The sequence below is a fragment of the Danio aesculapii genome, chromosome 11, assembly GCF_903798145.1.
Source record: "Danio aesculapii chromosome 11, fDanAes4.1, whole genome shotgun sequence".
In the NCBI taxonomy this organism is placed as follows: domain Eukaryota; kingdom Metazoa; phylum Chordata; class Actinopteri; order Cypriniformes; family Danionidae; genus Danio; species Danio aesculapii.
In genome coordinates, this window is record NC_079445.1 from 40925062 (window position 1) to 40952127 (window position 27066).

At 37.7% G+C, this 27066-nt stretch overlaps 1 protein-coding gene across 1 annotated transcript in view; it reads right to left on the reverse strand.

The window, feature by feature from the left end:
• Nucleotides 1-757: 757 nt before the first annotated feature.
• camta1b (calmodulin binding transcription activator 1b) overlaps nucleotides 758-27066 on the reverse strand; it is a 72563-nt gene continuing 46254 nt past the window's right edge. Inside the window, exons 7-19 of the mRNA XM_056467909.1 lie at nucleotides 24142-24305; nucleotides 23589-23803; nucleotides 23411-23489; nucleotides 23005-23332; nucleotides 22198-22613; nucleotides 21618-21772; nucleotides 21272-21518; nucleotides 20603-20674; nucleotides 20474-20494; nucleotides 19647-19846; nucleotides 10074-10148; nucleotides 9721-9751; nucleotides 758-5407 (exon numbers count right to left, since the gene is read on the reverse strand). Of these exons, the coding sequence (XP_056323884.1) occupies nucleotides 5375-5407; nucleotides 9721-9751; nucleotides 10074-10148; nucleotides 19647-19846; nucleotides 20474-20494; nucleotides 20603-20674; nucleotides 21272-21518; nucleotides 21618-21772; nucleotides 22198-22613; nucleotides 23005-23332; nucleotides 23411-23489; nucleotides 23589-23803; nucleotides 24142-24305 (2036 nt within the window). The 3' untranslated portion in view covers nucleotides 758-5374. The remainder of the gene's footprint in view (nucleotides 5408-9720; nucleotides 9752-10073; nucleotides 10149-19646; nucleotides 19847-20473; nucleotides 20495-20602; nucleotides 20675-21271; nucleotides 21519-21617; nucleotides 21773-22197; nucleotides 22614-23004; nucleotides 23333-23410; nucleotides 23490-23588; nucleotides 23804-24141; nucleotides 24306-27066) is intronic.

A 27066-nucleotide genomic window follows, 5' to 3' on the forward strand; every position in this document is an offset into this window, starting at 1 on the left:
TTATTAGAAATGAGTTATTAAAACTATTATGATTAGAAATGAAAAAAATCTTCTCTCTGTTAAACAGAAATTGGGGAGAAAAATAAACAGCAGGACTAATAATTCTGACTTCAACTGTGTGTGTGTGTATGTGTGTGTATATATACACATACACTTAGTCAGAATTATTAGCCCCCTTGTTTTTTCCCCCCAATTTCTGTTCAACGGAGAGAAGATTTTTTTTTCAACACATTTCCAAATATAATAGTTTTAATAACTCATTTCTAATAATTGATTTATTTTATCTTTGCCATGATGACAGTACATAATATTTGACTAGATATTTTTCAAGACACTTCTATACAGCTTAAAGTGACATTTAAAGGCTTATCTAGGTTAATTAGGTTAACTAGGCAGGTTAGGGTAATTAGGCAAGTTATTGTATAACGATGGTTTGTTCTGTAGACTATCGAAAACATATAACTTAAAGGGGCTAATAATTTTTACCATAAAATGGATTTTAAAAATTTAAAACTGTTTTTATTCTAGCCGAAATAAAACAAATAAGACTTTCTCCAGAAGAAAAAATATGATCAGACATACTGTAAAAAAAAATCCTTTCTCTGTTAAACATAATTTGGGAATTATATATATATATATATTTATATGTCACTGTATATCAATATTTAATATTTAAAGTATATCAGGCTGATGAATAGCCTTTAAAGATAATATTGAAAGAAAACAATCACACAAAAAGGACAGCATGAGCCACATTTCTTTTAAGATTTTATTTTACAGCAGAAATTATATAAAGCATTCAGAAAACATTTCCCATATTTTAAGGGCAATTCAAAATGTTTTGCATGGCTTCAGCAGCTGAATATTTATTTTTTATTATTTTTTTTTTTAAACATATCCAACAATTCAGTGATGCTCTCACATGCACAGTTACAAAACTGCAACAAAAATAAACCAAATGAAATAAAACCAAAAACTCACAAGAAGGACAGAAAGAGGGAGACGGCTGAGAAAACAACATGAGGCAAAACTCATCAGAGGAGGAGAAGAGGAGGAGGAGGAGAATACGAGGAGCACAAGCAGGAATGAAGGAGAGAGAGAGAGAGAGAGAGAGAGAGAGAGAGAGAGAGAGAGAGAGAGAGGAAAAACAGAGGTCTAATACTAGCTTCACATGCAGAGTGTTGAAAGCCCGCTGCCCTGTAAGAAATATGGGCTCATATTTTATCTTTTTTTTTTTCTTATCTTCATTTTAAAATGATGAAAACGTGCATTAGGGCTGGGAAATATGAAATCAATGTCCACAGACCACTGAACACCTCTCTCTGTGTACCTGTAATTGCATAAGAGGAAGTGAACTAAGCATGTCCCAATGTCTTTTTTTCTATTTTTCTTTATTTTTTTATGTTTGACATATCCGTATTCTTTCAACCTAAAGAGCTCAGCTAAAAACAAAGTGTTTATTGCTCTGTACTTGTAAGTGAAAAGCTTATAATCGGGTGGTTTTTGCGGTTCAGTTTAAGCCTAAAACCTGCATTTCCGGAGTTCCAAACAGAGGATTTTGTAGGACATCGTACAAGCTTCCAACTGCACCAAATACTAGTGTTTTCCCCTCACTCAGCTAAAACCTCCACGCGTGCTCATCTGTGTTCATACGTCGAGATATAGCACAATTATACGCACACACATACGCACGCGCGCGTTTAAAATACACCAGGACTCGGAGAGGAAATTCAACTGGGATGGTGAGCTGTACAAAGTGCATATTATTTCTCTTCTCTGACACAAAAATACGGAAAGCATGATCCGGTCGACGTAAAAGATGCACACATACTGAGCTGTTTCATAAGAGGACTGGATCTCCCGCCTTTTTCTGAAGGTATTTGGCGCTGAGGTATACTTATCATGCATTCCCAATCCCACGGGGATGTGGTAATACTAAATGAGCGATGATACCTGCACGAACGATGATACCTGCTCAGATTTGGAAATAATGGTTTTAAAAACTCTATAAACACACGCGGTCTAGCCTATAATATCCTGTAACCCGAGTCACAGTCATGTCTCCGAAAGCTGTGGTTTGTAAAGAAGCGAATGGAAGTGTACACACCCCCGGTGGTTTCTCCTGTTGATTCTGAGCTGAACCTGGAGACTTTAAACCTAACCTAATCTAGTCTCCGTGTGAAACACCCTCTCCCTGTTTTAGCACCCTGAGTAAAAAACTACATAAGGGAGGCAGATTTGTTCTTCTGTTCCCGTACGAATGACCCAAACAGAAAGTTACTGAGATACATATACCTGGAGATCCATAAACAGTTTTCCTGGCGAGTTCGGATGATTTCCTGAAGTTTAACGACAGAAGAATAGCATTGGGGTGGAAAAGGTGGACACCTTTATGAGGAGTTGTGCTCTGACTTGAATCTAGCAATGGTTTCCGGATGAAATGATTATATAATGTGCCAAACTTTCATGTCCTACTTTCCTGGCCCAGTTTAGATATGACATGGGAAAGAACACAAAACGAAAGAAGTAATGAAAGCATGCATGCATAATGTGCAAAAACATTAGTCAATACTGGAGACATAACTTAAAATGAAGTCAATGAATAGGTGACAAAACCAATATGGCAGGAGCTTCATGTTTAAGTTTAAGGGGAGAAAACAAACCTGGGCTCCATTTGTTTGAGTGCTGTATACCATCAAAAAAAGAGCAGTCGACTTTAGGAATCACACACTCCTGATATTGGTTGAATATTTTAGGCACTTTCTATAATAATACTGATACTGAGTCTCTGAGTGGGGAATAGAAATAAAACTATATATTATTCAGCACCACATTCTTTCTTAGTCCATTTTTTATATCTTAACAGGCAAAATGTGCTGGTGTAAGTTAAAATGATGCCTCCTGTCAGCTGAAATCGCTTTGGAAATTTAGGGGGAAGGTTAGTCTCGAATTTCTTTCTGAGAAATTGTGAAAGATATTCATGAACGTGCTGTAAAAAGAGCAACAAAAAGAGGACAAATCAATATGATTGTGCGTGACTCAACTATGGGGTTTTGAATGTTAGTAGCAGCCCCCCAGGAAATGAAAATAAAGCTATGAATAAGACTAATATGAACGTATGGCAGTCGTAGATTCTGATGACAGTCGAAATGTATGTTTTGAGCGATATGATATTTTTTAACCTCTTTAAATGTGATATTTTATAACACGTGTATGGGAATCGCCTGCTTGAAATAACCAATCACAACCCTCACGTCAACATCATGTTTAATATGACCTACTTTGAACCTCCATTGTTTAATACTGAGGAGACGATAAAATGCGAGGATATTTCTAGTCATTTTTAACAAGACAACAAAACCTGTGAAGACATTTCATCCTCTGTTGGGTGTATGAGTGATGTTTGTCGTTCAATAGACTCGTTCTTCTCAAAGGAGTAGCTTATAGTAGTATTCATATGACTGGTCACCATATGTAGAAGAAAAATTAAAGAAAAGAATTCTCTCTAACCCTGAAAAATAATAAGAATAAGAATAATCCAGTTGTGTCTGATGGATTTGTTTGGCTCTTCTGCTAAATCTACGGTTTTATCATGATTCATGTCATGCTTCAGAGAACGCTCTGCGTAAGAACATTTCCAACAAAGTCTTATAGTGAAGTTGTTCGACTCGTATTACAGACCGTTGCCACTACATTTTTATCTTTACATTATGTTCAATGTCTTAAAGTTTCATGCACATGGCTCCATCTTCGCAACCGATATTTACAGTATTTACAAACAATACAACCGTACATCTTGGGCGCTCAAAGAAAACTATACAATATATTTTTTTTGTTCGTCTCTTAATGTGTTATAATCCAATTTATGAATAAAATACTATATATTCTTAAATACAATCCTCTTCGGAAAAAGTTTCTGGCTATCAATGTTCCTTCACCCATCTTCGATATATATACAGGGACCACTCAATCGTCAAAAATATGGATTTTTTTTTCTTTTTCGTTGAAGCTTCTGTATAGGGACCCTTCAAAAAGTCAAGAAGTCAAGGCAATGTTCAGTGAATCTCCTTGGGAAAGCCTGTGGTGGCTTTCTGGAGCTCTTGGAAATCACGAACAGTAACAATGAAGAAATGTATCACAACGAACACACACACACACATACGCGCACACAAAAATGGAAGATAACCTTTGCAAATATACGCTTGGCGCTGTGGCACAATTCACATTAAAAAAAGTCCGTTTTTAAAACAGAAAGATCATTTAAAACCTTCGCACAATAAAAAAAAAATGCTGAAAGCAAAACCCAGTAATGCTACTAAAATAAATAACAGAACTATACAAAAATAATGGTCTTTATAACAATATTCTCCGAAACAAACAGGCAACATAGGACTAGGCTAGTTTGATGGTGCCACAATATCACCAATATGAATGAATGAGTGAAAATAAAACACAAAACATTTACGTCAGCATGCAGGAGCATTTCGCTCAAACACATGCACTGTATCCAGATTCAATTCAACAAACACGGGACACACAAAGTCAGGCCAGCAAAAATGACATTAAGAAAAGGACCCATAAGAAAGTCGAAAACAGTGCACACGAAACAGGTAACCCAGAGGGCTTTGCTTCAATCCCACAAGATGTTGTCAGAAGTCCCCTATAACCCCCGTAAAGACAAAGGTAAGACACTGATATTTCAAACCCAGCATTTTTTTTTTGCCCTGACCCCATCTACATTCATATGAAGGCTTCCCTTTGAATGAACGGACAGCATTTGTCAAAAACAAAGATTTGTGGAGAATGAGAGACTGATTTTAAATACTCGGCATGCATATGGTCACTGAAATGAGGCCTTTTTTTGGTTTACATTTTACATTAGGTTTTGTTCTTTTTTTTTGTTCCAAACTGATTGCTGTTTTTCCTTTCAAAATATAAAAATGTAATCTGAAGCGGCTTCCAGCATGACGTTTTTCTGATTTCCATCTGTTCATGTCGCGTGATATTTTACAAGCGTCGTCAGAATAAAAAGCCTCTGCTCCTTGGTCTTCGTTCGTTTTTTTTCCTTTTTTTTTGTTATAATCTAAAGAAAAAAAATCTATGAAGAGTGCAAAAATGCCATGAAGATAATGTCATATTTCCCCAATAGTCTTGGTTTCAGTTCCCCCGTAGCGAGAAAATACACAATGCAGAATCAGTCACAACGCTGCTAGAGTTCAACCGCCGCACGTCCGATGACATGCTCCGCTTCTTGAATAATTTTTCCTTTTTTTTTTCCTGTAAATTGTTCGTCTCTTGTAAAAACGCAGTTGAAGTGGAAGAGAAAGGGTCTACTCGGAGATGTTACATTGCGACGGGGCTCTTTGCGGCGTTCTCATGTTCCTTGGCCTTTTTCAATTCTTTCGCCCTGAAAACAGAGCAAAAACAGAGTTTTACATGATTAGCTTGAGGTTTTCCCAAGCATTCAGGTCCCTTACAGGAATCACAGATCATTAGTAAATAAACCTGCTATTTTTATTACTTTCTCCTCGCTGGAATCAGCGAAGAACAACAAATATGCTCTTACTATAAATCACAAAGACTTTAAAACCTTGAAAAACACAATAAATGCTTTTCTTACTTACAGTTTTTGTCTTGTTTCTAGGTTTAATGCTTAATAATAAAGCGGTAATCTCAGCAAGCATTTTTTCTTTTTAATAGATGTCTAATAGACGTCTAAAGATAGTCGAGGCTAAATTTACAAGGCTAAATTGCTAATTGTTAATAAATTAACAAGGCTAAATTTGGGCTGTCAGTGAAAATCTAATAGATGTCTAAGAATAGGCCTAAACTAGACTAGTCATCAAATAAGCAGAAATGAATGACTACACATATAAAGCCTGTCTAATCTGCCTATTTTTTGACTAGTCTAGTTTTGGGCTATTCTTAGATGTCCATTAGATTTTCACTGACAGCCCAAGTTCAGCCCAAGCATTCAGGGCCCTCACAGGAATCACAGATCATTAGTAAATAAACCTGCTATTTTTATTACTTTCTCCTCGCTGTAATCAGCGAAGAACAACAAATATGCTCTTACTATAAATCACAAAGACTTTTGAAACCTTGAAAAACACAATAAATGCTTTTCTTACTTACAGTTTTTGTCTTGTTTATAGTTAAAATAGTTAATAATTCTTAAAGCGGTAATCTCAGCAAGCATTTTTTGTTTTAAAAGATGTCTAATAGATGTCTAATAGACGTCTAAACATAGTCTTCTTGGCTAAAACAAGGCTAAATTTAGGCTGTCAGTGAAAATCTAATAGACGTCTAAGAATAGGCCAAAACTAGACTTGTCGTGAATTAAACAGAAATGAATGACCACACATATAAGTCTGTCTAGACTTGTCCGACTAGTCTAGTTTTGGGCTATTCTTAGATGTCTATTAGATTTTCACTGACAGCCGAAGTTAAGCCTTGCTTTAGCCAAGCTGTCTACGTTTAGATGACACCTATTAAACACAAAATTGTGTTTAATATCTATGCATATATTATACATACATTACTTAAACTGCACACATACTCCTACGTAAAGTTGCGGTCGGTTTGAAAACCGTTCCAATTGGTCCACCGTTTTTATGTTGTTAAATTGAAAAAAAAGCACTGGGTGTGTTTATATCACCCCAATATGACGGTCTATACACCATACATGCACATATGTCTGTCCAAACTGCTTGAAAAGTAGATTTATATATATATATATATATATATATATATATATATATATATATATATATATATATATATATATATATATATATATATATATATATATATATATATATATATATATTCTGCAGCAATAATATTATTTCTTATTTCTTATACTTTGTCTTGAATAAAAGCAGTTTTTAATGTTTAAAAAAACAATTTTAAGGTCAGTATTATTAGCCTTCTTAGGAAATATTTCAATTTTTTTATTGTCTACACAACAAACCAGTCATACAATAACTTGAATAATTATTCCAACCTTCCTAGTTAACATAACCTAGTTAAGTCTTTAAATTACACGATAATCTGAATACTATCTTGCTATAACTAGTAAAATATTACGCACTAACTGTCACCATGGGAAAGACAAAACAATAGTTATTAGAATTAGTTAAACTATTATGTTTAAAAACGTGTTGTAAAAAATTATGTGTTTAAAGACTCGTGCTTTGTCATGAATGAATAGCAGAGATGTATAGCCGAGAACTTCCTATATTAAAAGTGTTAAAACCACTATTGAAAACAAGTCTAATATAATCAACAGTGGACATTTTGATAGTGTTTCACAACATGAACATGACTGAGGTTTAATTTCTTATTACCTGTGTCATTTTGGGGCTTAACTTCTGATGAATGTGCGAAACTGATGCGCGCAGCACCATCACTGACAAAGTCAAGGGAAAGCAGAGTGCGATAGCGAGTGTGTGTGACACAGAAAGCGCGCGAGAGAGGTCTACCACCGATGGCTGATCTCGCTTCTCCGTGCCATTTTAGTTGAGACACAAAAATATGCGTCCAAATTTAGGGGGACAAGCTTGTTGTCACGGGGGCACTAGCACTCCCTGGCCACTGAACCCTAGATCCCTAGAACCGCCACTGAGTACAAATGGATGGCTATGGGCAAGGATGTGGTTATGGTGACCACTCGACACAGAAGTATAATTCAGCCTTAAGGTGAAGTTTTAAGTCAAGCGTCCAGTGCATATGGACAGAGAGTGTTTCTACAGGTGGTTTGTCAAACCCACTCACCTGTGTGAGGCACACTCAGAAATGCACAATGTTTTTATAGAGATATGGGGTTGTTTTAAGAAAAAAATTGTGCAAATTGGTGCAATCAAAACAAGCAAAATAATCTGCTCTTATTTTAAAGTGAGAACATGATTATTTTGCTTCTCCCTATGGCAGATTATTTCGCTTGTTTTAAGGAAAAACTCACTTAATTTTTGCTTGTTTGCGTGTTGATATTAGAATTTTTTGATATTTGGATGCTATGATCGATCAGCCGAAGATCGGTATTGGCTGATAATCACATAATTGCTGAGCTGGCCGATCTCATGAACCGATCTCATGAACTGATTGCAAGTGTTTGTTCGCAACCGAGTTTACAACTCAGTTTATACATCCACAGCGCTACAACACGTGAGGAATTCCCAAATTGCATGGTCAGTCATTTTTCTTACCATCTGTTTTATCTATTTTTTTTGTCAGATGCTTCTGACCATTACATGTATACAACATCCTTAATTTATTCTCTTAAGGAAAGGTGAGATCTCATACATAGAGGGAAAACATGCTTATGCAATGACAAAGTTATATAAAGCTTGAAGCATCAGAATCGGTACTTGAACTCGGCTGATCACAATGACATGGATAAGGTACTCGGTATCGGCTGCAAAAATCCTGATCGTAGCATTCCTAATTTGGACTAGAAACAAGACAAAATAAGTAAGAAAAGCATTTTTTTGGAGTGTGGATACTTAAATCACACTTAAAAATGTCTGAATGTCACCAGTATTAAATAAAATATCAAAGAAAATGCCATTTGTTTTAAAGAAACATAGCTTATGTACACTTTTCAAGCAGAACTGAATGTTTTAATAATGATGTACTATTTAAAAGTATGATTTGGAATATTTGTGGTTGTCAAAACCTTATTTCACGATGTGTAGTCGCTTAAATCAAAGAAAAAATAGTTCGGAAAAGTAGTTCTTGCTCAACATTTGAGCACTGATGATATTTGGTTTGATTTTTTGCATCTAATCCAATGGCATTCACACATTTAAAAAGTGTCATTTCAATCTCTGCATACTTTTTATTTGGCCACAACAAATGTCTTTGGCAGCAAATCTGTGGGAGAAATGATTTTCTTTGAATTCTACATCTAGGAGTCAAAGCAAACACATGTTAATATTTAAATATGAATAAAGTCCAAAAGTGAAGCATCAATCTTAACTCTAATGTTGAAAGAGGACAAAACAAAACCCTAAAATTCATGCGCAATACACCACAACAGATTCTTAAATGTTTATATTAGTCAACATGTTAAACTTCTACACATACTGAATATCCAACATTTGAACCCCCCCACCAAACATGTCGTTGGCTCACAGTTTGACCCCTCCGTCCCACCCTCAGCCCCCAAATCAAGCTTATATAAAAGCTGAAAGAGATGTATAAAACAGGCAGCCAGGCATTCAAGACATTTCTCTTCTGTAGAGAAAGGTAGATGTTGTTTCAAGCATGCCCTGATAAAAGCAAGACCTCCATATCTTTAGCCATCATGCAATTGCCAAATGCACTACCCAGCAGTCCTTAGTGTTGTCATAAGCATCCTCATAACAAGAGAGATGGAAGAGAAGATAGAGGTATTGAGAAAGAGAGAGAGAGAGAGAGTGCTTTGTTAGTTTTGCCATTAATGCATCATCTGTATTTGCAGGTTAGTTGGATCTATAGTCCTCTCTCTCTCATATAAGGCTCAGTCAAACTCGGGCTCCGTCATGCATGCAGGCATAAAGCAATAGAGGAAATAGGATAAAAGAAAGAAGGGAAAGAAAGGACAGAATAAAGTCATAGAGAACAGCAGAGTCTGAAATCAAGGAACATAGAACAAGATGAAAGAAAAAAAGGGAGAGACAGGGAGATAAAAGAGGAGAAATTGAGGGGAACGAACTGATTTACTGAGGCTGCACTCACCCGTTTGAATAGTCTATGGTCCATCAAGGGGCTTTGCATAAACAGCAAAACAACACCAGACAGCTATTAGTACACACTGAGGTTTCGGTTGGGTTGGGGAAATGGGACCAAACACAATAGGGCTTTCTAACAGAGCCATGAAAACACCAAGGTTTGTCCGGTGCCGACTCTTGATGCTCATGTTGGTGTAACTGAGAGATTATGTGCCTATAACCTTTTTTTTTTACTGGAGAATGTTAAAAATAATGCTTGTAAAATGTCAAAGTAAGCCATAGTTAAGTGTGTGCATGCTAGAAGAACATCAGGGCCTTGCGATCACCTGAGCCTGGTGGATGTTTTTGGCTTTAACATACCTGTGACGGCACCGCAGCAGAAAGCGCATGATTTTTCTGGCAGCCTGGTCTTGTCGCTTGGTCAGTAAACTGCTTCTAGAACAAAACAAACAGCATGAGTGGTTACGCACGAGTTAATGTGCACAAGTAAATCCAGATATTTCTGGAAGACAAACGGTAAGCATGCAAGGTAAGTTTACTGCTGCTTGTTCAAACTACCTGCTTAAAATGAGCTGAGACAACACAATTCTTGTCATTTCTTTGGCTAATTACTTTGTTTTATGTTCAGTTTACTTAAATTTAAATCCATTAAGTTAACTTAAACGTTTTGTGTTGGGACAACATGAAGGAGTTGTGTTGGTCCAACTACCTGGTTAAGGGATTTGTGAGCAAGACCTGTCCTAAAATTAGATCAGTCTCAATCAACTGTATATGTAACTCATGAAATAAGCGTAATATGGCTCTTTTAGTTCATTTAGGATAACTTTAAATTAAATTAAGAGACTTTGAAATGTACGACACAAAACAGACACATGATATAATCAGACCTTTGAGTTTAACTACACTCAAAAAACACGCTTGTTAAAATACCTGCTTAAAATGAGCTGAGACAACACAATTCTTGTCATTTCTTTGGCTAATTACTTTGTTTTATGTCCAGTTTACTTAAATTTTAATCCATTAAGTTAACTTAAGCGTTTTGTGTTGGGAACAACATGAAGGAGTTGTGTTGGTCCAACTACCTGGTTAGGAGATTTGTAGTTCCTAGCATGCTTCGTGTGGAATTGAATTAAGAGGGAAATGTTGACAATAAAAGTAATCTTATAGGTGTTTAAAGTTAATAGAAAGACTAGTTAAAGTTTAATTTTCACTTTAGTTTGAAGATTTAGAAGATTTCCATGTAATGCTTTGAGTTTTAAGATTAGCACCTTGCAGAAGCACCCATGCTTTGGGTGTTGCAGCTTAAATAGCAGATATGCAGTTTGTTGCTTTGCTCAGTGAGCAGTAACTGTTCTAAAAGTTCTGAGATCAGTTGCAATCAACTGTATATGTAACTCATGAAATATGCTTAATATGGCTCTTTTAGTTCATTCGGGATATCTTTAAATAAAACTAAGAGACTTCGAAATGTACTACACATAATAGACATACATGATATTATCAGATCTTTGAGTTTAACTACACTCAAAAAAAGATTACTGCTGCTTGTTCAAATTACCTGCTTAAAATGAGCTGAGACAACACAATTCTTGTCATTTCTGTGGCTAATTTAATCTAAATGTAAATGTAATTTATTTGTTTCATGTAATGCTTTGAGTTTTAAGATTAGCACCTTGCAGAAGCACCCATGCTTTGGGTGTTGCAGCTTAATTAGCAAAAATGAGCAATAACTGTCCTAAAATGAGTTCTGAGATCAGTCGCAATCAACTGTATATGTAACTCATGAAATATGCTTCAAATGGCTCTTTTAGTTCATTTAGGATAACTTTAAATAAAACTAAGAGACTTCGAAATGTACGACACAAAATAGACACATGATATAATCCGACCTTTGAGTTTAAGTTAAACAAAAAAACAAATGCATTTAAACATTTATTTGATAAAATCATGTTGGACCAACTCAATTGCATTTAATTGTGTAAATATATATTTTTAGTTGGTGCTAAACAAAATTGATTTGATGGAAATCCTGCCCTCAATTAAACTGAGTTCATCCAATGAGTTTTTTTTTGAGTGCGTGCTGGTGTACAGGCAGTGTTGTGTATGTTAGTTCAAAAAAGTAATTTATTTTTAAGTACATCATTTAAATTATATTTAAATTACTTTTCTAATTTCTTTGTCTGAAAGAAAACGTCATAATGAAAACTTAATGACTTACTCATAACAAGTCCACAAATTCATCAAACAAGTAATTAAATTAATTGACACAGCACTGCTTAAAATCTAAAAATCTGTTGTGTGCATAGACAATAAAAATTAAACCATTTTAATTATTTAAATTTAAGTAAAATAAATAACACTTAAAAATGTTAAACATATATATCCATCCAAACCATTTAAAATTAATAACACAAATAAATGAATAATTAGATTTCATTTCAATCTTATTGCAAATATCTAATTGTTTATATATATATATATATATATATATATATATATATATATATATATATATATAAAAACAACAATTAAATTTTACAGTGTGTGTGTATATATACACATACACACACAGTAGAACCGAACTTTTAACTTTATCAAATGAAATGAGTGTAGTTAACTCTATATCTACTAAAAGTTCATTCTACTCATTTGAAAAGAGTTTTGAACTCAGTGTTGAAGGTAATGAGTTCATTCAATAAAATGGAGTAAGTTCACAGTACTCATATGGATTAGTTTTTGAACTTAAATGGTTTGTAGCAATCGGTTTCCTCAAATGGTTTGAGTTACCTTTACTTTTGGGTTGTACAGTGTATATATACACACACACGCACGCACGCACGCACACACACACACACACAATTACTTTTTTTTCTAAATTTAATTATTAAAATTTCTGTATTTTCATTTCATTTCAAAGTAATTTCTTACTTGATTTACTCTTAACTATATGCAATTGTCTTGATAAATTTAACCTTTTGTTAACATTGAATTATTCTATAAAATATAAACAATAATATATGAATACAATTACTCTGCTTCTCTGAACTGATTTATACAGCAGTGGTTCCCAAAGTGGGAGTTGAGGGACAATGAGAAAGGGTTACTTAGTGATTTTCCAAAAATCTAATTCATTTTATTAAACTATTAGAATTACCATATTTTATCCAAAACCTACTGAACAACAAACTAGTAGTTAATAGTTACATTAAAAATAAATAGAATACCAATAAAAAATCCATCAGCCTTTTGATTTCTTTGTGACCATTGTGGTGATTACGTTATATTAAAGACACAGCACATTGATTTTATGGCTCCAGGTGAAACTTTCTGACACTTTCACGGCACTCACGTACATTAAACATAAACACAGGGCACAAATGAGCATGGAGGATGGTCTCATTGGCGTTCTTCAAAATTAAATGATGAATAATCTTGGGCCTACAAGTTTATGTGCAAGGTTTATATATTGTATGTTTATTTATATGGGAGTCACGAGTCACTGGCATTGCTATTTTGGGGATTGCGGGCTGAAAAGATTGGGAACCTCTGTTATATAGAACTATGGAAATCATATACAAGACATTTATTTACAAGGAATTTATATAAAACTCAAGAATGTATTAAGTAACTAATTAAGTTCCCTAAAATGAAAGGTAATTCCTTAATTAACTTTTGTTTTGCAGGAAAGTAAGTTTAACTAGAAAGTCACCCAACATTGCGTGCAGGGGAGTTATGTTTATTTGCTAAACTCTTCAAGAGTTCACACTTAGCTGATGATTGATTATAAAGCTTGTTTGGCATGCTGTCCCGGGAGAGAGTCCTGAGCTCATGAGATCCTCGAGCCAGGGGCTCCCTCCCGTTTGCAAGGCGAGAGGGGAGTTTGAGCTCAGGTAGATCTCGAGAACTCCCCTGCTGTAGTAGCTAATGAACAGATAGTGATTGCTCTTAAGAGATAACTTACTAGGAGCATGTCTATGGTGGCGATTTGGATTAGTCAATTAACTTAAGTTGCATGTTTTTGGACGGTGGGAGGAAACCGGGGAACCGGGGGGAAACCCACATGAGCACGGGGAGAACGTGTAAACTCCGCACAGAAACGTCGGCTGGCTTGGTGTGGACTAGAACCAGTGACGTTCTTTCTGTGAGGCAACAGTGCTAACCACTGGGCCACCATGCCACCCATCTAGGAAAGGAGGAGGAGTAGGGGTGGAATGGGGCATTCTTCAAAACGAAGCTGGCTGTTATATGGAACTTGGAGTATTTATAATGGCTTAGGAATCGTCTGATTGGTGAATCATAAATTGGATAATGCGCAAGCAATCATAAGCACGTGATCCTCTCGAAATTAGTTTATAAATAAACTTCACTTAATAGCTAGCCTCCGTTTTACGTCAATCCCTCCTAAACCTCTCACCAATCCAGGTCACGGCACCAATGTAAGCCCTATGGTTCTAATCACTCCACTACAAGCTGGATTCAAACCAGTATCTCCAGTATTGAGAGGAAGGAACGCTCCTTAACAATTAAGGATCAAACTGCAATTGCCGCAACAGGTTGTGTCACAACAAATGGCAATAAAAAATAATGATGCTTCTAAGTGATATACTTAGACTCAAACTGTTAGTGAAGTAAATCATTTCCTAGGGTCCAACTGGCACGGATTCAATGACAGATTGTCTCTTAAAGCAAACAGGAGGGTTTGAATGCTGCCATTCTTCAGAAAGTGGACTTGGCAGAGTGTCACTTTTGAAGTGTTGGTGTGTACTTAGTACTTCATCTAAAGCGATAGCACACTTCAGAGGATGAAAACACCAAGCTCTCTGTAGCAACTTGGGGTGAAATATGCATAACCTTGTGGAGACTGAACACAAAAGGTGGCTTAGTAAAAGTATGTGTACACACAAATGCTCATACCAAACTCTGAAATTCAGTATAAAACAAAGCTTTTTATAACCTTTATACATTTTAAAGCCTTTTAAGGGCCTATTAACACTATGTGAGTGCTCTGAATCGGGCTCAGGCACAGTTCACTTGGCTGGCCCTGGCCCAGTTGGAAGAGGTGTGCCAGAGCGTGGTTCACTTAGGGTGTACTCACACTATGTACAGTTGCCTTGAACTGGGCCAAAGCACGCTTGTCCTCCCTCCCGTCTCCCACAATGACCAGCTCTCACATTACATTCGGGCCTGGGAACGCTTACGTCATCAATGATGCGCTGTTCAGTAAGCACTTTCGCTCAACACAGTGGAGATTTCTTTAGTTATATCGTTTAAGTCGTTTGATATGCAGTGACACACAGTCAAACATTTCGCCGAACAGATCAGCCACTTTTGACGCTCATAAACAATCATAAAGTCCTTGTGCTGCAGGAATTAGGAGGTTTGCTGATGGTGCAGCTGTCGTGCAGTGAGGGGTTTGCGTCTTTAATAATCTACGACAGTTTGCGTTCATTAAACAGTAAGAATGATTAATTAATCCATGTGAAGCAGTCCCTTAAAAGTCACGTCCCGCTTTCAGTTTCGGGCTCAGGCGCGCTTTGCACTTACACACAAGCGTACTGCGCCAAAGCCCAAGTGAACCGCGCTCTGGCACACCGATTCCAACCGAGCCAGGGCCGGCCAAGTGATCCGTGCTTGAGCCTGATTTAGAGCACTCACACTTCTCAAACGATCCGGGAAACGGGCCTGGGCATGGTTCGGATAGCATAGCCTTATTCCTGCAGCACAAAGACTTTATGATTGTTTATGAGCGTCAGAAGTGGCGGATCTGTTCGGCGAAATATTTGACTGTGTGTCGCTGCATCTCAAACGACTAAAACGATATAACTAACGAAATCTCCACTGTGCTGAACGAGAGCGCTTCTTAATGAACAGCGCATCATCAATGACGTAAGCATGCCCAGGCCCGAATGTAACGTGAGAGCTGGTCATCGTAGGAGACGGGAGGGGGGACAAGCGTGCTTTGGCCAAGTTCAAGGCAACTGTAGTGTGAGTACACCCTGAGAATATTATAAAGATATTTTATTTGGATGATGATTAATTTAGAGTACCTAATTAGTACATTAACATTTTAAGTCACAATACGTTTAATACTAAATTCCACAGAAAACATTTCATATTGGAGAGCACACTGCTTGTCAAGTATCACAACTCATCAGTTTTTAATTAAATAACTTTTGCTTTGGGTTTCAGATAGTTGAATACACATAATTACAAGTAAAACAAAACATTTGTGGTTTGTAAAAGACGTGCTGATGTTTATGGAATACTGCAATTATATTAATTACACATAATCTGATGATGTATGTTATTGGTACACAGATCATGGGCGTTTCTTGGCCTATTTTAGGGGGACTGTAGCCCCCTATATTTCTACTCACCCCCCCTAAAACCTTTGGGATCAGCTCATAAACTGTACACTAAATTATCGCCTCAGTCCCCTTTAATTTTGATATGAAAATGGCGGCAGAATTCGGCTCCTCCCCCTTTTTTGTTTTTCATTTGATCAGCAAAACACAGTGGACAGCGAGAGAACGAGGTGTGTGTTTATCAATAAACTGTTGTAAAATCTGCTTATTTGCAGTTCTTTGATATAAATAACCTTGTATCACCTGTATCCCAATGTCATGGAGGAGCAGTCGGGTTTTCTCAACATTCACCTCATCAGCACAGCTGTTTCCTCCAGCAAAAAATGTAACTCTTAATGAACATTTCGCTATTTTTATTTCAAAATGAACTACCAATATTAAACACTTTACAGTTCGTGTGGCGTTAACTATACCATACAGTCTTGCATAGAAAGGATTAAACACAGTGACAGAAGCACTTAGAGAATGTACTCATTTGAACTGTCACTGAGTCACTGACAGAGATAGAAACATCAAGTGTTGTCTAGTATTAAAAAATACTTCCTATTTATTATTATCATTACCATTATTGTTACCATATCATTACCTTATTATTCCCCTACTGTGCAATAAATATGTGCAATACTTTCTCATACGCACTTGTACACAGCACCTTATATCAATATACAATGCAATACTTTCTACATTCGCACTTGTACACAGCACCTTATAACCTGTATATTTATAACAATCTGTACATACAACTCAACATCCAGGTTTCTTGACTAACCGCCTCTCTGTTTAAGGTTCATAATTTTTTATTATTATTATTTTATTTTTTCAGATTTATTTTGTGTTGTCACTTGTCACTTTATGTACACTTGAAGCTTCTGTAGCCAAAACAAATTCCTTGTGTGTGTGAAGCACACTTGGCAATAAAACTGATTCTGATTCTGATCATTATCACTAAATCATGTGATTTAGCCTGTAAGTTTAAAAATATATATATTTATATGTTTGTCATTTAATTAGAAAAGTGGCATTTTATTTATTTAATATATGGAAACAAAAAATGCACTTGAATATAGAAAGTGGATTTTACTACAGTAAACAGTTGGGTTGAGCCTATTTGGCTCATTCAGAACTCAAATAGCTATGCCTGTCTATGTAATACAGTGGAATACTAGTATACAACCCATATTAAACAAACATTTTTGAGTGTATTACTATTAAATTACTACTTATAAATGTAATATTTGGCTATATATATTTGTCACGGACGAAAGTGTAACTGACAGACTGGACAGACTGGCGGTGTAGGTTTTAGGCAGGGACGTGTGGTCAGTGTGCTCTGTCATCATCCTCACCTGCCATCAAGAGATGTATACTAATGATAAAATAAATATTTGTCCACTGATCCGTGTTATAAATGCAATTTCTGTATGATTCAGATGATTTAAATTATTTTTATAATCAAAATCGCTGTATTTTCATCTCTTTTTATCTATATCTCTTGTTCAGTTACAGTGTAGGCTGAGAGCTGAGGTAGCACCGAGCTGTGCTTCATGTCAGATTGCGCAATCCCTTGCAAACTGGCTTGAGTCCGCCCCTTTTGCTCACTCAGTGTATGCTTCCAATGTAATGCTTTATTAAAAATGTTTTTAAACTTTCTAGACATTTTTATTATATGTCCTCACTTTCTATATAATAGGTAATGTATTTCACGTATGTCTATCACTTATTTAGTGTTAGGATCTGACATAAAGCCGCACTGAAAAGACATGAGGTGAGGCAGGCAGTAACTCTGCCTCACTGAAGAGGGCGCACTTGCTCTGACGTTATTTCTGTTCAGTGGTTGCTCTTCTACCCAGTAAAGTTCAATAAGAGTCTGTTATTTTATGTTTTGCCCTGACTGACTGCAAAATATCAGATCAAAAATTTCTCAAAATTATACTATTAATCAAAGGTGAATAAATAATGGATGACCAATGCCTGGAGATAAAGGGCTTGCTTTAAAGGACGGGACAGAAGATAACACGATCATTTCAAAGTTATTCAAGTCATGTCAAAACTTGGGGGTTGATTGGGTTGATTGGGCCCCCTAATAGTAACTCTGGGGACCCCAAAACGGCGTGGGCCCTAAAAATCGTCCTAACTCCTGGGGCTCACAGCAAGAAGGTCGCTAGTTCGAGTCCCAGCTGGATCAGTTGGCATTTCTGTGTGGAGTTTGCATGTTCCCTCCGTGTTGGTGTGGGATTCCTCCGGGTGCTCTGGTTTCCCCCACAGTCCAAAGACATGCGCTATAGGGGAATTGAACTAACTAAATTGGCCGTAGTGTACGAGTGTGTGAATGAGTGTGTATGGATGTTTCCCAGCACTGGGTTGCAGCTGGAAGGGCATCAGCTGTGTTAAACACATACTGGAATAGTTAGCGGTTCATTCCACTGTGAAATAAAGGGACTAAACTGAAGGAAGGAACATATGCTGGAATAGTTGGCGGTTCATTCCACTGTGAAATAAAGGGACTAAACTGAAGGAAGCAATGTGCAAATTGTTTTTAGCACATGATCTATTATTTGAATGAGAATCCTATTATTTAATACTGTAAATAACTCAGTAAATAACTTTAATTACTGTAAATAACTTTAATTAATGACCTGGCCACTAGAGGTGCCAAAGTGCTTTTATAATTTGCTTTTATAAATTCTAATGTTTCATACACAAGGCAATTGATTTTTACCCACTAGTTTAGCTCTGTCTTAAAAATTTGCCCTTTTCACACATACAGACCATTGCTGAAAATTTCCAGCAATTTACCGCAAAGGTCTGTATGTGTGAACAGGCTCTTTTAGAAAATACCAGTAAATTCGTTCCGGCTATTTTCCAGAAAGAGAAGTTGTAACATTACCGGTAATTTGCTGGAATGCTGCGCTGTGTAAACGCAGATGGAAGATTGCCGGAAAGAGCGCATTCAAGTATAGAATGCACTGACGTGAGACGTCTACTTTAGCCAATCAGAACACTTAGACGCATTGACATCCGCGCTGTTTATAAAAATAAAAGCCTTTGAAACTTTTTCCAGACACATTTAGCTGCTAGATGTTGGTCAGATAACGTTTCTTTGTTTCGTCTTAATGCCGACTGTGTAAATAATTATTGATAAGGTGCTTATGATAAGCCATTGTTTGTTTACTTTCAAGCTCTGCTTCCTTCAGCTGCGCGTCGCATCGCGCTTGCATGTAAAGCAGCCGGTGAGCGCCAGCACACACATATTATGTACATCTCGACATGTGAAAGTGTTCCTCCATATGTTTTCATCGAAGTTGTTTACAATACTGATCAATCTACAGAGTTTGTAATGTAGTCAAATGTTTACAAATATAAGCGCAGCCAACTAGAGGTCATTCCTGGTTGATGATGTCAGAATTTACCTGTATTTTGGAATGGATGTGTGAATGGTCTTTTCCAGAAAAATTCTGTAACGTCCGTGCCCGTGTGAACAGCGCTTTTTTGAATTTACCGGTGAAGTTGTTCCGGAAATTTTCAGGATATTTACTGGTATCACTGTGTGAAAGTGGCTGCTGTGTACCTGAGTTTGTGCTGCACCAGTGCAGCTGCAGTGGCTCGGCTGCGTGGGTTCGGCCGGCCAAGCTCTTTGTAGCTGCGGTAATATTGCTGGATCAGCACGGCTGCCCTGCGACTTTGCTGGAACTTCTTCTGTTCGTGGTAGCTGCGGAATTTACTCTGGATAAGGATGGCGGCCAGCGTCATCTTCTTATAAAGTGCATACTGCCAAAAGGGACAGAAAAATACATTTGAGATCTGTAGCAAACTACTCCACTAGCCACTTGGCTAATGCAAAACAATTTGTCAGCATTGGTTTTGATGTGTTTTTTATGAGTGTTCTTGGCATAGTGCTATGTGGATGCTAGGTCACTGCTTAGTGGCTCAGTTCAGTAGCTTAAAGGGATAGTTCACCTAAAAATGAAAATGATGTTGTCATTTACTCACTCTTTACTTGTTCCAAATCTGTTTGACCTTTTTTTTCTGATGAATTTGTTTTTTCTTATATGGAAGTCAATGATTACAAGTTTCCAGCTTTCTTCAAAATATCTTAAAGGAACTCATTAAGAATTGGAACCACTCGAGGGTGAGTAAATTGTCATTTTTGGGTAAACTATTCTGTTATAAAAGTACTTTGAATCCCTGTGTAAGTCTAGGGATTCGTTTCTGCTTTTTAATTGGTTTATAGGTGAGGCTGCTAAATAGCTAATCTGTTCTTACGAAGAGGTACATCTTGAGCTAGTATTCACTTTTGTCCAAGTACAAGTTTGTATATAGCAATATTTATATTTAGCAAATAACAATCTTCCAATTCAAAGCAGAAGATGTTATAGATGAAACATGAAGAGTTACCTTCAAGGCTATCCATGTCAGCTTGAGGGATAGAGAGAGGAAAGTATTGAGTGCATTCTTGTAAAGCCTTTAATAATTGACCACTCAGAAGTGTACAACACACAGATGTTTCTGAGTGTCTGAACTCACCTGTTTGTACCTCTTATAACAGCGCTGAATGACAGCAGCTGCCAGTTCCTGCTGCTCCCGAAGTGGCCGACCCTGCAGGATGGGGGAAGAGGGGGATAAGGCGGGGTGGAGAGGACAGGAGAGAGATTAGTGTTCACAAGGAGGCCTGATAGGCCACAGCGATGATGGCATCTGATTCCTTTAGTGCCTGGCCAAGGTGTCCTCTTAGACTTGCAAAGTTGCGTCGATATGCTCTGAGATCTGGGAGAAGGTTATTTGTCAGAGCACGGCGCGCCAGCAGAACACAGGGAGAAATCTGCTCTGAACAACCAAATGTGGTGTGGACTCAGGGATATCTGCGCATCCCGTTCAGACAGACAGATAGAGGGAACAATGCAATCATTCCTTACAGCAAGGCCATGCTAAGCTCAAGCAAATATCCCCATGCTTGTCAACAACACTGACCCTATCTCTGCCTTTAGAGCACACACCACAACAATCATATCACCTTTCACGACACAGGACTGCAAAGATCCGGATGAATAATTTACCTTAACTTCAGGAAGACCATACAACACAACACAGTACAGTACATCTAGACCTTTGAAACTGGACCATCACAAACACTGGCAACACACCACCAATAACCAGCATGGGTGACTCTGGCACCTGGGTGAAGCCCTGCCCTACCTTGTACTTGCGGAAGGTGTTCTGGACCTGACGAGCTGCCTCATAAAGTTCCCTCTGTTCAGGATCCGACAGGGCCAGCTGGGTCAAGTCACGCTCCTCCTTGTTGTGGGAGGCATTGAGGAGCGCAGTCCATTCTGCGGGGGACTGAATGCCAAGTTTCCCAAGAGGGCCGTCAAGTTCTGGCTGTGCTCCACCATGGACTGGTCCCAGGCCAGGAGAGGAAGTTAGAGGCTTGTTAAACAGGAACCTGGGAACAATTGAAGGAAAATCACAAACAAGGACCAAAAGAGATTGCAACTATATTTCTGGAGAACAGATTTATGAGAATGTATTTATGATGAATCACCTCTCTGCATCTCCAAGGTAACTGGCTAACCAGCTCATGGTACTGCTGACTCCAACACCGTCTAGAGAAGTGTCTGACGCAACAAAGTTTTCCCTCTTGATGCGATCGGATGTCGCCTCAATAACTTCCTCAGCCAAAGTCATCATGTTCATGTTCTGAAACAAAGAGTTGGGATCTTTCAAACCTGCACTAGTAACTTGAGATGTTTATTAATTCAAAAAAAGTGGCTTACGGTACATGGTGCGTACGATTTCTAACAATAATGCAATCGAGATACCAGACAGAAGTCAATGCAAGTTTGCAATATCTGTCAGACTTTATTTCAACCCTATAACACAGGGGTGCCCAATCTTGTACCTGGAGATCTACCTTCTGGCAGAGTTCAGGTCCAACCCTGGTCAAACAACTAAACCAACTAAGTAGGACCTGAATGAGCACTTGGTAATTAAAGACAGATGTGTTTGATCAAGGTTGCAGCTAAACTCTGCAGGAAGGTAGATCTCCAGGAACAGGACTGGGCACCCCTGCTGTAGCACAACTAAGAAACAGCTTTGACAGTCTTTGAGACCCTTCGGCTCACCTGCAGGTCTCCTGTGTTTTCCAGATCCTCCTGGCTTGTCCTCAGATCAGAGATTGTTCCCGCACTAGCAATTTCTCTTAATCTCAGTCTATTCGCGAGTCTTTCCTTGCCAAGTCCTGTAGTTGATCCTCTCCGTCCTGCAGCCTGTCTGGAACCCCAGCGCCCACCTCCACAGGTTAAGCCCACCTTATTCGGTTCACCATCTCCTTCTTTCTCCACAGCAGAATCCCTCGGCTTGGAAGGGCATGTTTTAGACTTGTGGGACTGTTCTTCTAGTCCAAGGGGGGCAGAGCAGGATTTGCTGGGACGAGTTTGAAGGGTTTCGGGGTTGGGTTTGTGTTTCTTGCTTAACGGCGCATCCCCATGATTAACGCTGCTATAGAAACTGGATGGTTCCGATCTGGGTCGCCTTAAATCTGCAAAGGTATAAGGAAATTGCCTTAGAGGAAGAATGTTTGATTAAATTTGTCAAAACCTATTTTGTACATGCAAGGTCTTATATAACAGGTTATTTTTAACCTTATGTAAGCCAGAAACTCCAGGATTTTAAAATTGAGATCATTTAATTGACACAAAATCAAGCAAATGTTGCAAATTTTTGTAGATTGACAACCTTTTTGAATGGAATGTGCTGGTATGTAAAGCCTCGAGTTGTTAGTACACGTTTTTTGTCAGGTGTGTGATCTGCGTCATGTTTTTTTTTCCACAAAATCCTTGATGGACTGGTAAGTAGAGCAAAACAACTTGACATGCAAATGCATGACTTTTGAAGTAACTACAGTCTAAGAAGAATGAACCTGAACTAACCTGAGCTTGAGCTGGAAGCAGAACTAGCAATGTTGCTTTCTTTCAGCCCTACTGAAGTAGTCTCTGCACCCCAAACATTCATCCATCCCTCTGCAGCTGAGGCCTCGGTAGAAGGTGAGAAAGGCATGCTTGGAGTTGCAGTCAGTGCTCCTGACTGCTGCTCCTCCCTTTGAAGGCTTTCCAGACACTCTGCCAGCTTGGTGTGGCCACGGGAACGGGCAATAGCCAATGGTAAGCGACCCAAAGAATCTGGGATGGCCAAAGCTCTCCGATCCCACTTATACAGGACCACTGCTGCCTCCATATGACCCAAAGCACAAGCCCACATCTGAAGAGAAGAGTTGCATTCTGTATTAAACAACTCATCCAAGCTCAGTTTTTGTGACATAAAGTTGTCAACACTCACCAGTGGTGTGCAAGAGAAATGATCCACGTTTAGAGGGTCAACTTCAAGTTCCAGGTCAATGCTGTCTGCATGCTTGGTGCTGTAAAACAAGCAGCGCAAAGTATAATACAGGACACCTGAGTGACGGATATGCAATATATATGGGCATTTAGTGCCAGCATGCAATCAGTTTACTCACCGCCACTTGATAAGTGTTTGGATAAGGGTGGTGTAGCCCTGGGCAGCTGCCAGATGAAGAAGAGTCATGCCCCGGAACGTCTTTGAGTGGATCAGGTGTTTGGATTTGGCCCAGCAGGCTCGGTTCATCATCTTTTCACAAACTACCACCACGCGGCTTTCAAATGAGCTCCCAGCCGGAGCTTGTCCCTGGCTCTGACCCTGAATTGGTGAGAACTAAAACACAGAATCAAGAACCAAGTCAATTTTTAGAAACCTAAAGGTTATGTCTAGTGATTTGTGTAAGAGTACTGGGTTCCCACTCTGGGAACCCATTCTCTGACTTTCCCCTGACCCCAATGCTGAATTTTCATGACCTACAATTAAAGTCAAAATTATTAGCCCCCCAGTGATTTTTTTTTTTCATTTTCAAATATTTCTCTAATGATTTTAAACAGAGCAAGGGATTTTCCCACATTATTTCCAATAACATTAAAGGGGCCATAGATCTTTTTAAATGATATTCCAGAAATCCCATGGTCGATAGGAACCCTGAGTGAAGCTCAGATTGATACCTGTGCCTGTTCAGAGTTGCTTCTTCCTCCTTCTCCTCCTGCTGTGGTTCCTCCGCTCTCAGATGTTCCTCCTCCACCCTGTTGCTGCTGCTGACCGGCCATCTCTGCCATCCTTCGCTCCATCTGCTCTAGGCGTTCCAGGATGGACATTCTGAACTGGTTATCTGCAAAAACACAACAAAAATTTAGACATCGAATTAGTAATGCATCAGATTTTAAACACATAAGCACTTTAATATCAACATGTCGAAATTAGCCTTATTTTTTTATATACATTCCAAGGACTGGAGAGTCTTACAGAATTATTAGCCCTCCTGAATTATTCCCCACCCCAATTTCTATTTAATGAAAAGATTTTTTTTCAGCACATTTCTAAACATAATAGTTTTAATAACTCATTTCTAATCACTGATTTATTTTAGATTTGTCATGATGAGAGTAAATATTATTTTACTAGATATTTTACTAGATATTTCCTACATACTACAACTGTCTATCATCATTGGCAAGCAAAAGGACTCTGATCAACTTTTAATATCATAGTGTGTTTTATTTTTTATTGCATTATTATTATTGTTTTTGTTTTATCATTATTTATATTTCAATGTTTCAATTTCTTATTATTTTTATTATCAATCTATTTATTTTTTAAATATGTAATTTGAATGTGAGGGGCGGCACGGTGGCTCAGTGGTTAGTATTGTCACCTCACAGCAAGAAGGTCGCTGGTTCGAGACCCAGCTGGTCAGTTGGCATTTCTGTGTGGCGTTTGCATGTTCTCCTCGTGTTGGCGCAGGTTTCCACCGGGTGCTCCGGTTTCCCCCACAGTCCAAAGACATGCGCTATAGGTGAACTGACAGTAGTATATGTGTGAATGAGTGTGTATGGACTGGGATACAGCTGGAAAAAGGGCATCAGCTATGTAAAACATATGCTGGATAAGTTGGCAGTTCATTCCGCTGTGGTGACCCCTGAGAAAGGGACTAAGTCAAAGGAAAAGGAATGAATGAATTTGAATGTGTTTTCTCGATATGTATGCTGTTCTGTAGGCATTGTTGCATTGTTATTGTACGCCTGTTATAGTTTATATAGTTTATATATATATATATATATATATATATATATATATATATATATATATATATATATATATATATATATATATATATTTATGCATATATATATATATATATATATATATACACATACATACACACACATATATATACACATTCCATGACACATTATATATATATATGTACACACACACACACGTTCCATTAATGAAAAAGCTATTTTTCTTAAATTCAGTGTGTCAGCTGACATCTCTAAGACTGTTTATAAGAGCTCAAAATTGTAATGTTTTAATAATTGCTAGTAGGTTTTTCAAAAAGGTGGAAAATCACAAAAAATTTACATTTATCGTTTACTCTGTATATCGTATTTAAAAACGCACAGTACAGACTTAAAATGTAATGGGCATTTCATGTCAATATACTACAAATTTTAGAATTCCTGCAACATTCTATAAACAATCTACACAGTAAAAGCGATATAGAAATAAGTATGAACAAATTGATTTGAATTTATATATATATATATATTTTTTTTACTTTCTTAAAAATACATAATAAATGCAATCTAATTTATAGAACTATGAAAAATATGTTGAATAATAAAAATAATGTTGATGATATTGATAAATAAAAAAAAAAAAACAAAAGGAAAAAGGTAAAGAGAATTACTTTCAAATGCACAAAAGACAAAAAATTACAACTATGAAAACATGTTGGTATTTCTGTGTGGAGTTTGCATGTTCTCCTGTGTTAGCATGGGTTTCCTCCGGGTGCTCCGGTTTACCCAACAGTCCAAAGACATGCGCTATAGGGGAATTGAATTAACTTGGTGTGTGTGAATGAGTATGTATGGGTGTTTCCCAGTACTAGGTTGCGGCTGGAAGGACATCTGCTGTGTAAAACATATGCAGGAAAAGTGGGTGGTTCATTCCACAGTGGCGACCCCTGATAAATAAGGGTCTAAGCCGAAAGGAGAGTGAATGAATGAATGAAAACATAAGTTGAATAAGAAAAATGATGCTGATATTTAATGAAAATAAAAACTAAACCAGGATAAATGAGAATAAAAAAATAGAAAATTGTATGACTTTTTAATGCACAAGAGAAACAATTAAAAATATATTTTATAAAGACGTTTCTTGTCTATTTTTATTCTTTAAAATCGCAACCATTCATTGTTATATCTCACTGACCCATATACATCAGTCCATGTGAGACGGTTTCTATCCTGCACATCCTTTGTCTACTTTAACAACAGTAACAAAGACAAAAAAACAACATGTTTTTTGGAAATCTAGCCAGGTTTTTTTTGCGCTCGAGCTCATAATGTGTTATTTTGTTATTAACGACATCAAAACAAGACCAATCATGACAAATTCCTCGCACATACAGTACTATACTGACACCAATTCAGTTTCAAACCAGATGAATGAAAGCGAACCCAAATCTAATGAATGAACGCTCACAAAAAACGCATCAGACTCTGTTTTTCTTCAACAAACATCCACCCTTGCAGACAAAAAAAGAGCAGCTCGGAGTGGAGCTCCAGTGCAGCTTTGTTCAAACACTACTGCAGTGTTGGTGCAGTGCAGATGATGTCATTTCCACCTGCTGCTGGCTGGCTGTCTCTCTCTTTCTCTCTCTCTCTCTCTTTCTCTCCACTCAGAATGCGGCACACGTTCGCTCATGTAGGCTGGGGGAGGGGAAAAGGGGAGGAGGGACCAAATTGCTCTACAACGGGGCTGTGACATAATCAACGCTCTACTACACCTCCAGCAGCCTGGAGACGACCAATCAGACGCCGGCAGACTAGCCAGGCAACAGAACGCTTTGTGTCAAACCTCAAACT